The sequence below is a fragment of the Vombatus ursinus genome, unplaced genomic scaffold, assembly GCF_900497805.2.
Source record: "Vombatus ursinus unplaced genomic scaffold, bare-nosed wombat genome assembly UNPS02004596.1, whole genome shotgun sequence".
Lineage (NCBI taxonomy): Eukaryota > Metazoa > Chordata > Mammalia > Diprotodontia > Vombatidae > Vombatus > Vombatus ursinus.
In genome coordinates, this window is record NW_020944374.1 from 1670947 (window position 1) to 1689693 (window position 18747).

The 18747-nt window shown below is 41.2% G+C and overlaps 1 protein-coding gene across 3 annotated transcripts in view; it reads left to right on the forward strand.

Annotated features, from left to right (window-relative positions):
• The window catches only part of GRIA3 (glutamate ionotropic receptor AMPA type subunit 3), a 278796-nt gene that overhangs the window by 160694 nt on the left and 99355 nt on the right, over nucleotides 1-18747 (forward strand). For all 3 annotated transcript variants that reach the window (XM_027838756.1, XM_027838764.1, XM_027838747.1), the window contains exons 6-7: nucleotides 7041-7202; nucleotides 14005-14172. In XM_027838756.1, the coding sequence (XP_027694557.1) occupies nucleotides 7041-7202; nucleotides 14005-14172 (330 nt within the window). The remainder of the gene's footprint in view (nucleotides 1-7040; nucleotides 7203-14004; nucleotides 14173-18747) is intronic.

An 18747-nucleotide genomic window follows, 5' to 3' on the forward strand; every position in this document is an offset into this window, starting at 1 on the left:
AATGACTGAACCTGAAAAAAAAAAAACCTTTCAGGCTGCTGGGCCCAAAATTCTTAATAGTAACATCTATGTGGAAGGAAGATGGTCTTTAAATGACCACTTAGCTGGTATTGTCTAGCACAAGTATTCTATGTAACAGACTTTTAACTCCTAGAGAGCCCTCTACCCCAAGATGAGAAATGGTAAAGTAGTTGTTCAGAGGGAGGAATTGGTTTCATGATCTCTAAAGACTAGAGGCATCGTGGTACGGTAGAAAGATCACTAACTATGTAGTCAGAGGGCTTGGGTTCAAATCCTCACTCTGATGCTTACTACGTGTGTAACCTCAGACAAGTTACTTAAACTCACCCAGCCTCAGTTTCTTTCTCTGTCAAATAAGAGAGTTAGACTAGATGACCCCTGAGGTCCCTTTCAATTCTTTTTTTTCATCTTTTATTTTTTTCCAATTACATGTAAAAACAATTTTTAACATTTCTTTTTTTTAAATTTTTAGTTCCAAATTCTCTTCCTCTCTCCCTCCCCTTCCCACTCTCTGAGATGGTAAGAGATTATATATAGGTAATACAAGCACAATAATGTAAAATATATTTCCATATTAGTCATGTTGTAAAAGAAAACACAGGCCAAAAAAAAAAAACAAGAAAAATACAGAAAGTGAAAAATAGTATGATGGCATGTTTCATCATGGGTCCTTCAGAATTGTCTGAGATCTTTGTATCGCTAAGAATAGCTAAGTCATTCACAGTTAATTATCTTACTCTATTGCTGTTATGATGTACAGTGTTCTGATTCTGCTCATTTCACTTTGCATCAATTCATGTAAGTCTTCCCAGGTTTTTCTGAAGTCATCCTGCTCATCATTTCTTATAACACAGTATTACTCCACTATAATCATATACCACAAATTGTTCAGTCATTCCCAATTTGATGGGCATCCCCTCAATTTCCGATTCTTTGCCACCACTAAAAGAGCTGCTATAAATATTTTTGTACATGTGAGTCCTTTTCCTTTTTTTCCTTTGATCTCCTTGGGATACAGACCTAGAAGTGGTATTGCTGGATCAAAGGGTATGCACAGTTTGATAGCCCTTCGGGCATAGTTCCAAATTGCTCTCCAGAATGGTTGAATCAGTTAACAATTCTACCTCCCTTCCAGTTCTTGATGTAAGATCCTATGATTCCAAAGACCTGAGTTCAAAACCTGTCTCTGGCACAGACCTCTAGCAAGTTACCTCACCCCTCTGGGCCCCTCAGTTGCCTCATTTGTCAAGCGAAGTGATCACATGAGCTGACCTCTAAGGGCCTTCCAGGGTATAATCCTCTGATGCTTGCCTCCTCTCCATCTCCAGCCCAAGAATGGGGGTGCAGCTAGCTACTGCCTTCGGTTTGGCACTACTCGGGGGAAGCTGTCCTCTCAACACAAAGGGTTATTACGACACCACATTATGAGGCTTCCTCCTTCCTGCCTACTTAGCAGAAGAATTAAGAACATAATACCTCCCTGCCTGATAAATCAGTGAGAAACATCCCTCTGTACCGACGGAGTACTGTCGCCTTAGTTTTCCTCCTACTCAGATAAATTAGGATGCAATTTGTATTTTTCCCCCTCTTCTCTGCTCTTTTATCTCTCTGACTCCCTTGTGCATATTGTCTGGCACACCAAGGCAATGATGCTGAATGCCATCATTCAAAGGATTCATTTAATCAGACAACAAATTCCAAATTTGGGCTTTCAGGGCAGCAGGTGGGGAACCCATCAGTTTCCACCCAAGGGGAAACCAAAACCCTATGTCAGGTTTTTGGCAATAGGCCCAAATTGGACACTGGAGCCTTTCCTCAGGTTATTTATCTGGTGGGCTATTTCCTGTTCCTCTCCTCCCTACTAACTCAAGTACATTTGAGATAAATAGGGAGAAAGGCCAGATCTTCCCCGTCATCAAAAGAGGGAATACCCCTGCCCTAACCAATGTCATTTCCTAATAAGTTGTTAATAGCCAGATCCCCCTTGATGCCACAAACCACCCCTGTGAAGCCATTTGACTAGTGATAACCCATTTATGCCATCGGTTGTATAGAACTACTTACCCTTAGTAATGTTGTTTTACCCGACAGTCTGTTTCTGTAGAGGTAAGAAACATTCAGAGGTGAGATGTCTGTACTTACATCAATATTTCAGGGATTTTCCCTCTATAGCAAGGGTTCTTAATCTGGGGTCCACAGCCTATGAATAGATTTCAGAGAGTCTGTATACTTGGATGGGAAATAAATTACATCCTCATTTACACTAATTACCAGCTGAAATTTAACATTGCCTTCAATCATGAATGTAGGTAATAAACATTATTCTGATAAGTGGTCCATAGACTTCCCCAGATAGACGCAACAAAGTCTAGGATACATCAAAGGTTCAGGACCCCTGGACTAGAGCAATCCAGATCATAGCCCTGTGGGAACTTAGATGTCTTCATGATGTTTCTATGGCTGAAAAGCTCATCACCCTGTGACCAATCTTCTGGTGACCAGCCTCTTAGCCTTCTGTTTAGACTGCTTTTTGGATGATAGAGACATATCCACTGCCAGGCCCAGGCTTAAAACCTGTCCAGCTTAGCAGGATCTGCCAAATTTGCACTTCTTTTGATACAGCCTTGAAGAATGCAAAGTCAGTCTCATGCCTCAATGAGCCATTGGAGTAGGCCAATAAGGAAATATGCTATGATCTCACCAATTTGGCTGTTCCCTCCAATGTCTCAGATTGCAACTCATCTACACCATCTTACCCTATGTAACTCTTTCCCATGTCCTCCCATCAGTCCTCCACAAAGGATCTACTCAACAGACTTGGGGCTTCCCTGTATATCACTTGACATTTCATGGAAACTAGGAAAGCACACACAGTCCTCGTTAGTCACTCCTTGCTCTAGCTACGTGACCAGCTTGCCTCTTTTCCTAACCATATTCCTCTGATGATAATCTACTGGCAATATACTACAGGCAGCTAGGTGGTGCAGTAGCTAGAGCACTGGTCTGAGAATCAGGAAGACTCATCTTTCTGAGTTCACATCTGGCCTCAGACACTAGCTGTACAACCCTGGGCAAGTCATTTAACTCTTTGCCTCAGTTCTTCATCTGTAAAATTAACTGGAGAAGGAAATGGCAAATATCTTTGCCAATAAAACCCTGAATAGGGTCATAAAGAATCAGATGCAACTGAAAAACAATTGAACAACAAAAAATATACTACAGCCTCATCATACCCACCATGCACCTCTCCACTGCCCATTGAGTGCCCCACAACTTGAATTCCTCAGAGACTAAAATATTCCCTGACTTGCAGCCATACAGCTTTATCAGAAGAATGCTTTAAAACAGACCTTTGTTTCAGGGAGAACCTTGGAGTTGTTAAAACTGTGCTGCACAATTTCCCGAAGGAAATCTAACCTGCTCTCCTGCTCTTGTTCAGCTCTGGGCCCATCTCATAATCTATCTATACGATCTGTCCAAGTTATATGTGGACTAGTCCTATTGGATACCCTATCATAGTCTGAATAACAGGCATTCCTCATCCACTTGGTTTTTCCTCTGTGGCTAGTTAAACTAAATTCTTTTGCCTGATTTGCTGCATTCAGCTTAAGGTCATCCACAAACAGGAGTGCCTTAAGAGAGTAAGAAGACTTTGTTCTACCAAACAAGCAGGGTAGGATTTTGTATTCTCTAAACTTTCATTCAATTGTATGGCTATAAAGATATGGTATGTGTGGGGTAGCTAGGTGGCGCAGTAGATAGAGCACCAGCCCTGAAGTCAGGAGGACCTGAGTTCAAATCCGGCCTCAGACCAAACACTTGACACTTACTAGCTGTGTGACCCTGGGCAAGTCACTTAACCCCAACTGCCTTTTAAAAAAAAAAAGATATGGTATGTGGTTAGAATATCATTTGAAAATGCCTACTTCAATTTCATATGTATAATGGACATCATATTGCTTACCTTCTCAGTGAGTGGGGGAGAGGCTGGAGGGAGAGAGAGAATTTGGAACTCAAAAATGTTTTTAAATGCTAAAAATAAAATTTTACAAATAATAAATAAATAAGTTTCCTCTATAAATAAGTGGCTAAAGGATATAACAGGGTTTTTTTTTTTCTAGGCGAGGCAATTGGGGTTAAGTGACTTGCCCAGGGTCACACAGCTAGTAAGTGTCAAGTGTCTGGTCTGAGGCTAGATTTGAACTGAGGTCCTCCTGACTCCAGAGTCTGTGCTCTATCCACTGTGCCACCTAGCTGCCCCAGGATGTAACTGTTTTTAAAAGAAGAAATGCAAACGAGTAACAGCAATATGAAAAAAAATGCTTCAAATCAATAATAAAATAAATGAAAAATTTTTAAAAAGAAAATGCCTGCATTTTCCCTTCTCAGACCTTTACTAAGGGTGCCTACGTTGCACAAGTAGATTATTCTTACAAAGATTTTGTAGAGATGGGAAAGTGAACATATATGTCAAAGTTACTGATATTTTCTCATTCCTCCTGCCTTTTTTTTTTTTAGTAAAAATAAGATCTATATTTTTCCAGTTTTTTCATTTCCTTCTCTCTTTCACTTATCTTGAGAATGAATTCCTCAACACCCACAAAATTGGGTCACATCTAGCACAAACCTCCTCTGTATAGGTTTGGTCTAGTCCTGCCACTATTTTGTCATTTTAATTAGCGTCATTTCTACTTTCTCAAATAACACAGTAGGTACAATAATGTTAAAGACCAAATGTGGTAGCTCGACTATCCTTGATGAAGAAAAGAATTTGCTATAGAAATTTTGACAGATCTTTTCCATTTTTCATCTGCTCATTGTCTTCCTTACAGTTTTATCCTTTAAGGCCTTAAGATGACTTGACTTAGTCAAGTCTCTTATCAAGCTTTCTGCAAATTTACATTGCTTCCATTATTCCATTGCTTTTTAATGTCTTATGAGGTTATACTGTTCTTAATATTCTACCATCCTCCTCCATAAGTTTTTTACAGATGATTATATTCTAAATTGAGTTTGCCCATGGCTGTTATCTCTCCTCATTAAGATCAAGTGTTCGATGACTGAGGTAGTTTCTAGTCTCCCCTGGCCTACTTATTATGGCAACTGCTTAAATTTAAAGATTGCTTAAACATCCTTGGGAAATGGCGGCAGTCTGTGTCAGTGTCTGTCCTTTTTTCCATTTCCTATTTTCACCATCAACACCTTGTTTAAATAGGTCATAATGGAGTTACCTCAATTGCACACTATATCGATTTTTTAGTTTTTTTCTCCCTTCTACTTTGGTGTTTGATTTTGATCTTTGCTCTAATAAGTCAGTGGTCTGACTGTATACAGATGGCTGATTCAGAAATAACTCCCACATTAGTAACCAATAATTTTCTGTCAGTTAAAATATAATCAAATTTAGTTTTTGTAATGTTATTTGTTGCTTGCCAGATCCAGTGTCTCCTGACTCTTCTTAAAGAAAGTGCAGTGTTTAAAAGACCTATGTAGTTGACAAGCCTTTAGTTGCTCTTATTTCTTACTCCTAAACTATGTTTTCCTACATATTTTTCACCATTCTCCCCATGCCCGCCTTTCCACTAAATTCACCAAGTTTTAAAGTATATGTTGAGTTAATTTGGAAGGTTTTAGCAAGTTCCCTGTAGAATCTCTACACCTCCTCATTCTCTGTAATAAATGTTAGCACAAAAGCTAAAATTGTTTTCATGGAAGACATGCAAATGCTTTCCATGAGCACCATAATATGAAATGACCAAATGTCCCACAGTATTACCTTTGGACACACAATAAAATCAACTCCACCAATTCTTTTATTTGCCTCTGCAAAGAGAACCTGTGAGCCAGACTTCCTGTGGAATGGCTACTCACTGGTTATTGGACAAGGATGTGTGATTCTTAATACTCCATATCTTCTGTTCTCCTACTCTACCCCATAATTGCAGAAGCAGAAGGGGACCATATAGGGATGAGGCCATTTTGCATTTTAAGTTATTTTATGTGTTACCATACCCAAAGCATTCAATATCATGTGTTCAGCCTACTGAGGGTGATCTCCTCTGTTTCTAGCTAGGCTGGTCCTCAGAAAGCAAAGGTGATGTCGAGCTGTCCACGGCTAAAACTTGGGCAGGAGGTCAAAGGAGATACAGCCAGTACCAAATACCGGGACCCAAACAATGGCAGCATGAAGGCCCTAGAAGGTGCAGGGATCAGGCACCAGACCCTTAGGGTACATGGAGATGGATGGCACGTTGGCTAAAATGGGATGAAGAGGGCTACAGGCAATAGATCACGCCCCCTCCCTTTGTAGTAATTTGCTTGGGGACCCAAAATTGATGTTTGTACACCATTTGCAACAAAGTTTTATCTATTTGGGGGTTTTGTTGCTTTAATCAGTTTGTGATTCAATAAAAAGTATGACAGTGATTCATCATGAAGGACCCATCATTAGAAACAAAACAATCAAACAATCACTTCTCATAATTGGCATGTCAAAGGTGGATTCAACTGATTTCTATAGTCTGGAGTCCGTGCTTTTCCACCATTTTCTAAGGACAAAAGAGAACATGGTACAGCAGAAAAAGTACTTCAGATGGAACCCAAAGATCTAAGCTTAAGTCCCAGATCTGCCCCTTACTAGCTGTGAAACCTTGGGCAAGTCATTTCTCCTAGAGCCTCAGTTCCCTCATCTGGATAATGGGAGTGATGATACTTGTAGTACCTTTCTTCCAGGGTTGATATGAGAATTAAATGAAAAGAACTATAAGAAAGTGGTAGTTTCATTTGCCTTCATTTGCATTTGCATCTTCCTTAAAGTTGGCATCTAAACTTGCACCCACATTCAGTACCAGACACACCCTATGCCTGAAGTAGCAGGAGGCGTATCCTTGAGTCCCACCTTCAGCTTCAAAGGCAAAGCTTACACCTGGGCTTTTCCAGGCAGATGTCTGCTCCTGCCAGAGTCAGCGTCATTCTGTGCCCTGCCACCATTTTGATCCCCTTTCTCCATCTGTCTGCAGGGCTTCACAGACATTGTGCTGGAGAGAGTCATGCATGGGGGTGCCAACATTACAGGATTCCAGATCGTGAACAATGAGAATCCCATGGTTCAGCAGTTCGTCCAGCGCTGGGTGAGACTGGATGAAAGAGAATTTCCAGAAGCCAAGAATTCTCCCTTGAAGGTAAACCTCTATGTCTAATATAAACTTAAGCTAGCCTACCAAGGCTGCCCTCCATAATGATTCCTTCCCATTAACTGCCCAGACCAAGTGACCACAGATGTTGGGGGATCCCAACTTGAATCCCTAAATCTTAACCAAATAACTATGTGCCTTTTCTCCTTTATAATATCATCCAGCATTAGGAATAAGTTGACTAACCTTTTTTTAAATGAATTTAATTTGTAATCTGCTCATAACAATTTAGAATATTCATTACAAGAAGGGGGGAGAATAGGTAGGGAAGATTGATGAACTGAAACAGCAAATTAGATTTTCCATTATTTATGTGATCGCTTTGTGTGCTAATAAGTCCCATGAATCTCTGAGAAGCCAGATGAATTTAGGGCTGATGCAGAGTAGGTTGGCTCACTATGCATGGGGGCAGCCAAAATGTTTTCCTGTCTGCAAAAATCTCTTTTAAATAACAGCATTACTTAGATTGCTTGTTTTACTGGAATAAAGATAGAAATGTTGAAAACAAAAAGTGCAACTTTCAAAGCTTCCACAAATGTGCGTGCTTTAGACAGATAGGTCTATCTCTATGTAAAAAAGCATGATAAATAAATATCTGGTTACATATAGATCAAGTCAGGGATAAGTAGTCATATTACAAAAGGACTCCAAATCTGGACTTCCTTTAAAGAATCTAATGGGTAGCACCTGAATTCAAATCCGGCCTCAGACCAAACACTTGACACTTACTAGCTGTGTGACCCTGGGCAAGTCACTTAACCCCAATTGCCTAAAAAAAATTTAAAAATTTAAAAAAAAAGAATCTAATGGGTGGAAAAGAGGATTACATTTTGACAGTCAATTTACATGCAACTTTTCCAGAACCTGAAAATATGGAAGAATGAGCCAGGTCGAGGAGCAGCTAGGTGGCACGGTGGATAGAGCACCAGCCCTGAAATCAGGAGCACCTGAGTTCAAATCCAGCCTCAGACCAAACACTTTGACACTTACTAGCTGTGTGACCCTGGGCAAGTCACTTAACCCCAAATGCCTTAAAAAAAAAAAGAATGGGCCAGGTTTTCATTCCCCTACCCACTATCCCTAATCAAGAGAAGGGTTTACAAGCTCTCATCACAGTATAGGTGTGCCTAGCCTTCCATAATCAGAATGTTCCAGAAAAGTTTCAAGTAAATCCAATTTTTTAAAGCAAATCCTATTTTAAGACCAGCAAGGCAGCCTACAAGTTAACAGAACCCTTTGTAAAACCAAATTAATTACCTTTTGTAAGCAGAATCAACACCCCCTCCCTACCCAATTTATCTTTCAAGCAAATCCAGATTTTCATATACCAAGGATTGTGGCAAAAAAAAAAACCCAAAACCTCACATTTTGTTGCAATTTAGAATACAAGTCAGTAAAAGGCTTACTTCCATACATTGTTATAAGCACAGGTAGGGAGAAGCATCACTTGGCTATGGAAAAGAACATCTGTGGGACAAGTGGACTTCTAAGCACAAGCCATTTCCCATAGGTACTTACAGTATATGAGGGAGAGGAGAAGAGAGGAGAGGAAGAGAGAGATCATTTATATTTGAAATGGAGGCATATTCTAAAATAGTACTACTTGCGTTAAAAAAAAAAGGAGGGGGAATATGGAAATGCAGTAATTTTCTCTCTCTGTCTCCTTCTCTTTTTCTCCGCCTGCCACCCTTCTCTCTGTCTCTGTCTCTATCTATCTACCTCTCTCTCTTCCCCTCTTTCTTCCTCCCCTCTCCCTTTCTCTCCCTTTCTTTCCCTCTGGCCTTCCTTCCTGCTTCTACCACACAAGTTTGCTTAAAGCAGTGTATACCCTGATCCTATACTATCACAAGTATACTACCCCTAGTTGAGTGTCCTCCTAAACACCTATTCACTGCTTTGCCACTTTGGATGTATGTGGGAAGAGGACAAAATGAAGGAACAAGAAAAGGAAGGGAGGGGGCAGCTAGGTGGCCCTGGATTGAGGAAGAACTGAGTTCAAATCTGGCCTCAGACACTTGACACTCACTAGCTGTGTGACCCTGGGCAAGTCACTTAACCCTATTGCCTAGCCAAAAAAAAAAAAAAAGAAAGAAAGAAAAGAAAAAGAAAAGAAAAGGAAGGGATCATTCCAGAGTTGGGGTATAGATGTAAGAGCTCCAAGAGAAAAAACCACCAGCACAGCGCAAGGAAGCCATTGTGAAGCTACTCAGCCTTCACCTTGCTCAGAACCAGGTGATCTGGGGTCCAGCCTTGGCTCCTCCACACTTGGCTCCTCCACTTTGGGCAAGTCTCTCCCCCCTCTTAACCTCAGCTTCCCTGCCTTCCTCTGGGTGCCAGCAGGTCCCAGGTATGGTGCGGATAAATGCAGTTTTCATATCCCTCCAGTAGGAGCCGCTCGAGCTGCTAAGCAGGGTTAGTAAGGAAAACTCCATCAAGTACCTTGGGAAATTAGAACAGCCAAGCACAGGGACAGCTCCCAGCATGAGTTTGCTCTGTATTCAACTTGCTCACTATTTATCAATCAGACAAAAAGCACACTTTAAAAATTGATGTGCCATATTTTTTATTCAGGAAAAAAAATTGCCTTGAAATGACAGTCCTGATGCTTAATTTATGCCACATTTTATCAAGGTTTCCTTTTCAGTCTTTTTTATCTTACACATTCATGCATTGGGAAATAGGAGTTTTAGAAGTCACAGTGGAAGGAGAGAAGAATTTAAAGTCACAGAAGGGTGGTGCAAATTCCAAAGCAAAGACAATCCCTGCCCTCAAGGAGCTGAAACTCTAATTGGGGAGATAACCCATATAAGGAAGTGGTGGCCAGGGAGGAGTGTTGCAGTAACTGGAAGTAGTGATCAGATTTATACAACAGTTGGCTGATATGTCCTTTCCCAGAAGTGATAGCATCTATATGATTACTGTTCCCAGGGCTAGAGGCAGAAGGAAAGCAGGGGCAAAGGGAGAGAGAGAGAGACAGAAGGCCCACTCATGGTACCAGGGCAAGTAGAATGGTAGGCCTATGTACAAGGCTACATATGGTAAGGCTTACCAACCACAAGCCCTGGATCCCAGGTGGAAGCTTGAATTTGGAGTCAGAGATGGAGACTGGAGTTATTAGAGTGTGGAGGGGCTTGGGTCCAGGCTAAATGTGGTGAATGCTCACCTATCAGAAGGCCAGGCTATCTAGTCAGAGAGAAGGTATTTGGAAAACTTTCCAGTTTGTCAGGCACTTTATAAATATATATATGTATGTATATGTTATCTCATTTGACCCTCACAAAAGCCCTGTGAGATAGGTGCTATGGGTATTATTATACCTATTTTACAGATGAGGAAACTGAGCTATTTTATATATTCTACCAGGCTGCTTCCCCATCTTTAGAGTTAGAAGGCATCTTAGAAATCATCTAGTCTGAATTCTTCATTTTCGAGAGGAGGAAACTGAGGCCCAGTAAAAGGAAGTAACTGGTCACACATACACAGCTGTAAATGACTGCTAACTCTATATATCCAGCCCTAACCCTTCTCCTGAGCTCCAGTCCTTCATCAACAACTGTCTGCTTTGCCTGGATATCCATGTCCAGGTATAAAACATCTAGAACAGAACTTGTTATCTTCCCATAAAAACTACCCCTCAGTAAGCTTCCCCCATGCTTTGGGGGGAATATAGTACCATATTCTCAGCTACCCAGTTTTGTAACCTCACTCATCCGTGACTCTTCCCTCTCTGTCCCCCCCATGCCCCCACTCCTAATCAGTTGCCAAATCTTGTCTATTCTATTTCCACATGCCTTGTCCCCTGCTCTCCACTCATACCACAATAGTCCTAGTCCAAGCCCTCATACCCTCTCAACCACCGGTTTCTCCCCTCTCCAATTCCTCCTCCACATAGCTGCCAAAATAATTTTCCTAAAGCAAATATCTTTAATGGCCCCCTATTACTTCTAGGAAAAAATACACATTCCTTAGATTGGCACATAAATCCCTTCACAATCTGACTCCTACTTAGCTTCCTGGACATTTTCAATTACTTTTCTTGACTCATTCTACATTTCCAACCAAACTGACTGACTAGCTGTTGTCCAAATTCCATATTCCGTCTCCTGGCTCAGTGCCTTTGCCCAGGCTCACCCCCATGCCTGGAATACTCTGCATCCTCACTTTTGCTTCTCAGAACCTCTAGCTTCCTTCAAAGATCATACACAAGGCTTTTCTTAATCCCCCTAGTTCCTACCATTAAAGGCTTTGTGATTGCGTATTGGATGTTAGAGTGACGATTCTTTTTTGGGTGTTTTCAACTAGATGGCTTTTCCAATCCTGAAATTCTGTGATTCCATGTTACTCACTACTTCTGTGTCCATGGCCAAGTTATTTACCTTCCCCAGCCTCAGTTTCTTCATTTGCCAAATAATGATAATAATAATAATTATTATTATTATTATTATAATACATACTACCTTCCTCCCAGGATGGTGCAGACCATGCTTTGTGATCAAGAAATATAAACTATTATTATCATAAAAACCCACATCTCATTTTACTGAGAAGGAAACTGAGGCCCAGAGAAAAGACTCTTGACCAAAATCACACAGCAAGCTAATGACAAAGCTGGGGCATTGGATGTGCAGGGAACAGACCTGAGGACTGTCCGTCAGTCAGTAAACATTTATTAAATGCTTACTATGTGCCAGGTCTCATGCTGGTACTAAGTCCATTGACAAATCAACACCAGCTGGTTTTTCTATGTCGTTGTCAATTTGATTTGTTCACAAATGCCACCCCAAATCTGAAGCTGCCATTTGGCCACCAGTACCATTCCTGGGGCTGCAGAGCAGGCAGGATGCAGTCTTCCTGCATCTAGCAGCATCCCTAAAATGGGTGACATTCTCAGATGGAAAACCCAATAACCACTGGAATTTGCTTCAATAAAAAACCAACTTTGCCTTTTCTTCCCCCCCTTCACAGTCAGTGAAGACTGATTGATTACTGGCTCTAGGTCCTAGTTTGCCAGAAACAAGGCCCAGGCAGGAATGATTAATGTTTCTTCCAAATGAATTCCAGCCTGTCTTGCTTGGCCATTTCCAGTTTTCCCCTAAGTAAACAACAGAGCTGGATTTTCTCTCACAAACACCAGCCCAGCTAGAGAAAACTTTAGAGAAGCTCTCTAACCCATAGCTAACCTTCCCCTCACCTCACAAGCCTTCCTTATTAAATTCATTCAGTCTTTAGAGATGAGAGGGCCCTTAGAACACACAATGTCAGAGCTGGGGCAGGGGAACCAAAGACTGTAGACTATTAGGGAACTCAAAACAAAGAATGTCAGAGGCTGGGAGGGATTTGAGAATACAAAACGTCAGGGCTGGGGGGGCCTGAGACCAGAGAATGTCAGAGCTGGGGGGGGACCCAAAAAACATAGACAATTAGGGTTGGGGGGGGGGGACTCAGAACAAAGAATGTTGGAGCTGGCTGGGGCGGGGAGCCTTAGTCTAGAGAATGTCAGAACGGGGGGGAAGGGGAGCCAAAGAACATAGACAATTAGGGTTCGAGGAGACTCAGAGCAAAGAACATCAGAACTGGGCGAATTTGCGAATACCAACATGTCAGAGCTGGAAGAGACCTTACAAGGTCCCCCTCACTTTCCAAATGAAGAAGCAGAGACTCAGTGAGGGAAGGTGACTTTGCCCCGAGTCATAGAGTCATACAGTTACTAACTTGCAGCCCAAGCCCAGGTCCCCGACTTCAAATTCAGAGCTTGGCCATAGGCCCAACAGCGTTTGCCAAGCTCATTTAGACATGAACTACTTTGAAGCTTAAACCGTATTGACAGAAACCATCAATGATGTCCCACAGGGCTTCAGTCAGATGGAATAGCCTTCAATGAAAGGAAGCGGAAAGGGAATTAGGGGGCAGAAAAGAAGAAATTAAAGTTCTTCATATAGTAACAACTATTTTTGTTCATTCAGTAACTTCAAAATATCAGTGATTTCCTCAGCATGAGTATTCCTTCCATTAATACAGATTGGGGCCTCACTCCATCAGAGTTAATGTTTTCATGGGATGTTTATCTCTGGGAGGTCAGCCTTCTGAGGGTGAATTGCCCCCCACACACACACAACTCCTGTACTCAGCTGAGCTGCCACAAAGCCCATCACTGGGCCCAAATACTGATCCATTTCAGCCTATAGAATCAGAGGCCCCTGACATTGCCTTTGAGGGTCTGGGTCCCCTCCTCACCCTGATGAGGTATCAGAAGAAGGCATTAGGTAAAGCAAGGTTTGGGGACACTTACGTATTAAATATTTTCCAGGGAAAAATATCCCAGAGCCCCATGCCACTTTATCAGAGGAAGAGTGTAGAGCACCCACCCTCCCAGCCAGTTATTGAGCTCAGCACCGTACAGTGGATGGGGTCAAAGACCGTGCTAGGGAGGAGCTCGCATCCTTTGTATGTTTGCATGAGTGAGATAGGATTCAAGGATGGCTCACATGCAGAGCTGTCCCGAGGCAGGGACACGGCTAGATCCTTTTTATTGCGGTCGTCAATAAGGGTGACTCCCTGATGAGAGAAGGCGAGGGCAAAGGGTTATGAATGGATTGTGTGAACTATGGGATTGTATGGGGAGAGAGCACTGGGTTCTAATCATGTAGGCCTAATACAGCCTAGTTGTTTAACTTTCAGGCCTTGCCCAGGCCTCAGTTTCCTCTCTTATAAACTGAGATTAGACTAGATGATCTTTAAGCACCTTTCCACCTATAATGGCAGTGTATCACAATGTTATGCTTCCTTTCAGTACACATCTGCCTTGACACATGATGCCATACTGGTCATAGCGGAAGCTTTCCGCTACCTGCGCAGGCAGCGAGTGGACGTCTCCAGGAGAGGCAGTGCTGGAGACTGCCTGGCCAACCCTGCAGTGCCATGGAGCCAAGGAATCGATATTGAGAGAGCTCTAAAAATGGTAATGACCAAGATGGGGATGGGAGGAGGGCAGGGCACTGTGGTGGGATGGAAGGCAGGATGAACAGTGAGATGGAAGGTGAAATGGACTTCTTTCTGAGTATGGACAAAGCAATAAGACTTCTCCATTGTTGAAATACAAAAGCAGAAATGGTATAAGGTAGATATGGGAGGAATAAGTGGTGTGGAGAGGGTAAACATAGTTCAGTTCACCAAATTCTGAAAATCTGGAACTAGGAGTGGGGGCTCCATAAATTTAGGACAGATATGCAGTAATTCAGTTCAATTCAATAAACATTTCTTAGGTATCTACTTTGCACAGAGCATTGTCTCTAGTTTTGTGAGAGAGAGAAAATAGATCTGCCTTCATGAAGCTTACATTCTAATAAGGGCAATAAGACATCAGAACAAACCACTATAATACATAATATTACACAGGTTCATTACAGATGTACAGAGTGCCACTGGAAATCCTGGGCAAGTAGGGCATCATTACCAACCAGGGGAATCAGGGAAAGCTCCTTGAAAGAGGTGGCTTTTGAGCTTGTCTTTGAAAGCTGAATAGTAATTCAAGAAATGAAGAGAGGAAGAAAGAGCATTGTAGCCATAGGGCAGAGCGCAAGCAAAGGCAGGAGAGACAGTGGAAGAATTTGGGCTGAACTCCTAGCAGACTGAGACTTAGCAAGTGGAGATCTGACTTCATAGAGTAGGCACAAAATGTAAGGAGCTAGTTATTCCTTGGAAAGAGCACAAGATATAGAGTTATGAGCCCTTATTCTAGTCCTGGCTCCATTTATATGGCCTTATGCACGGCCCTTCCCTTCCCTGGGCCTCAGTTTCTCCATCTGTAACAGAGGGAGCTGGACAACATGGCTTCTAAGGTCCCTACCAGCTCTCAGTGTGAGCTAAATAAATCACTTTCCAGGAGGTTTTTAATCAACCCATAGCTACTAAGTTAGAATAGCTACTTAGGGCACCTATCCTTTCAATATTCTTTCCTGTCTTTCAATGAAGGAAGTACAGGAATGTGATCAATTCCCAGGTCTCACCAGGAGGCTAGAAATCCAAGGAATCAATGAGTGAATGCATGTAAAAAGTTTACTTTTGTACTGGGAGGAGACTAAATCTTAGCTACACTCCCTTATTATAACCTCCAGCAGAGGCTATTATTGACTTAGGGCAGTGTTCCCAGTTGGCCCCGGCTTCCTGGGCAAAAGGTCTTCCCTTCTGTCCACAAGTTCCTCCCTGCTTCCTTCCCTCCCTGCCTCCCTGCAAGAAGCCAGACTCTCTTTTCTTGCCACTGTTAACATGTCCTGATTCTTCAGTGTCCAAAGAAGCATGGGCAAAGGTAAGCGATGCTAGGAAATACTGAGCCCGCCCAAGCTGGCAATGAAGTAATAGCAAACCCCCCATCCCCGACTGTGTTCTTCATTTGCTGCCTCCCGTTTGCCAAGTTGGAAACATTCAATCCAAAGGGGTTAGCAGTTCCTGGGTCTTTCCAAGAGAGAGAAATGGTTTGTCCTCCCCTCATGCCAATTCTCATGTCATTATGGCAGTTCCTCACCAAATGACCTCAGTGCTGATTTAGGGACATGGCACCACATGGTTCTGAAGAGCAGTTAATTAAATTCAACCTTCACAGCAGTTATAGGATTTGTGTTGTCAGGTAAAACAGAACAACGTGTGAAATAAAAAAATGCCCCCAGAGTGAATCAGATCAGAGGAAACCTATGAGATCCAAACCCCTCACTGTACAGAGGAAGAAACTGAGGCCCAATGATGACAAGAGATTAGCCCAGGGGCGCCAAGGCACCAGAGCAAAGAATCTAACATGTGTCCTCTTGATTCTAAATCCAATGTTCTGTCCACAGCAAGGAAAGAAGTTTCCATAGATAGGGATGCAAGGGACAGGCATGAATATCTCTACCATCCCATTCTTCCAAAGGGACCAGGATTTTAAAATCATCACTTGCAAGAACAATGCAGATCAATATTGCTATTGCAAAGCAAAATCTTTATATTTCAGGAACCCTAAGCCAAAAGTTCCTGGAGCTCATAAGCTTCCTACAGCCCTAACCTTCTAACACTCAGACCCACAAGCAACTAAGCATGTTCTCTTGGCCTGTTTATCTAGAATCAAAACTCTGCCCGCTGCCCTAAAGAGGGCAACACAGATCAATTTCCCCCAGAAGAAGAAACCCCATTGCAATGGATGGATGATAAAGTGTCATTAATTCTTTGACTATCTGAAGAGAATGCACATTTAAGAAGTATAACTCTAAATATGAATGGATTAAGTTTCTCAATAAAAAGAGAAGAAATAGAGGAGTGGATAAGAAAACCAAACCCAACAATTTGTTTCACACAAAAATTACATTTAAAATATATAAATTGAGTAAAAATGAGTGGACAAAAAAATCTATTATGTTTCAGGTTACCAAAAATAGCAGGATTTGCAATCATGATCTCAGATAAGGCAACAATAAATAAAAATTGATAAAGTCAAGAGAAACAGGCAAGAAGACTGCATTGTGTTTAAAGGCACCGGGCCTAGACAATGAAAAATCACAACACAAAATGTATATACACCAAATGGACCAGCAACTGAGTTCTTAAAAGACAAGCTAGGAAATTGCAAAAAAAGATATTGATAGTAACACAATGATAGTAATAGACTTTAATATTCTTGTCTCAGAGCTGAATTAACCAACAGAAAGATAAACAAGAAGGAAGATATAGAACTAAATGAATTTTGGGATAAGCTAGACATGATTGACATATGCCAATGCCTGAGTAGGAGTTTTTAAAACTATGTATATTTCCCAGCATCCTGTGGTATTTTGATAAAAATTGATCATAAAGGAAATGTAAATAAACAAATGTAAAAGGCAGATATGGTGAATATCCTTTACAGACAATGCATCAAAAATAATAATATAGTAAATATGAGCAAAAGATACAGGCCTAAATGAATACCAAGTAATACCATCCTGCCTAATGAATGTATCCAAGAACAGATCAGAGAAACAATAAACAATTATTTTAAATAAAATGATAATGAAACATCATGCCAAAACTTAAGGGATGCAGTTAAAACAGTGTCAGAAGAAAATTTCTATCTCTGAAAACACAGTAACAAAATAGAGAAAGAGAATATCAATGAACTAAGCCCGTGATTTGAGACTAAAAAAATACACAAATTAGTGGTCCTGAAGCAAGTACAAAAGAAGAAAACTTGAAAATTAGAGGAGAAATAGAAAAACCTGAAAATAAAAAAACTATACAACTAATTCATTAGTAGACTAGACTAGATTAGTAAAATGACTTATGAAATAATAAACTTTTAAAATTGTATTCTATTACTTTCAAGTATATGGTAACTCAAATCAGACTAACAAAAATATTTACTTAATAGAGGTCTCTAGGAAATCTACTTTAATGAATAGATTAAAGTGGTTTATAATTATCATATCATTTTGTGGTTCAGTACACAGAGTGTTGGGCTTGGAGTCAGGAAAACCTGAGTTCAAATCTGGCTTTAGACACTAGCTGTACGACTCTGGCAAGTCACTTAGCCTCTATTTGCCTCAGTTTCTTCATCTGTAAAATGAGGATTATAATAGCATTTATCTCACAGGGTTGTTGTGAGGATCAAGTGATTATAAAAGTGCTTAGCACAGCGCCTGGTGCGTAGAAAGCGTGATATAAATGTCAGCTGTTATCATGATCATGATGACATTCACTCATTCACTAAACAGATATTTCTTAAGTATCTGCTATTAGAAAAGTATTGTGATTAGTGCTAACGATACAAAGATGAAAAAATGAAACAGGTCCTGTCCTCAAGAAGCTTGCATCCTACTGGAGAGGCTGCATGTATGCAAATAAGTATTACGACAGGTAGAATGTGATGGTGACAATAGAATCTTAGACTCTCTGAATTGATGGAGATTTCAGAGTTTATCTAACCCTACCTCTTCTTGAAGCATGAATCTGTCTGGAGGATTCCAGTGACACCATCTCCCAAGGCCTCCCATTCCGCTTGGGGATAGCTCTAAGCGTTAAGAACTTCACTGTATAGAGCTGAAATCGACCTCCCTGTGATTCCCACCCAAGCTCTGTTTCCTTTAGATTCAATACAAGTCGACAAACATTAAGTATCTCCTATGTGTAAGACACTGTGCTTGACCAGACAGCAGATGCATCTGAAGTGCTTGAAAGCCATGTATTCTCTTAAGTAAGCAAAGCCTTCCCCTCGTGTAATCTTGTTTGGACTCTTCAGTGGCTTAGCTAACCCTGTTATTTTTAACAGCTAGTGTTAAAATTCAACTCAACGTGGCTGAATTAGCACAAACTCCAAATTGGCGTGGTCCATGCTAATAAGGTTTTGTTGTCGTGTGAGGGAAATATGACATTCCAGACACTAGACTGTGTCCTAAAACAGAGACAAACTTATTTCTGAGAAATAGCTGAATCATTTTCTCTAATGTTTCCCCCTTCATACCCAAGTATGCACACACTCATGCACATACTCAATATGTACACACACACACACACACACACACACACACACACG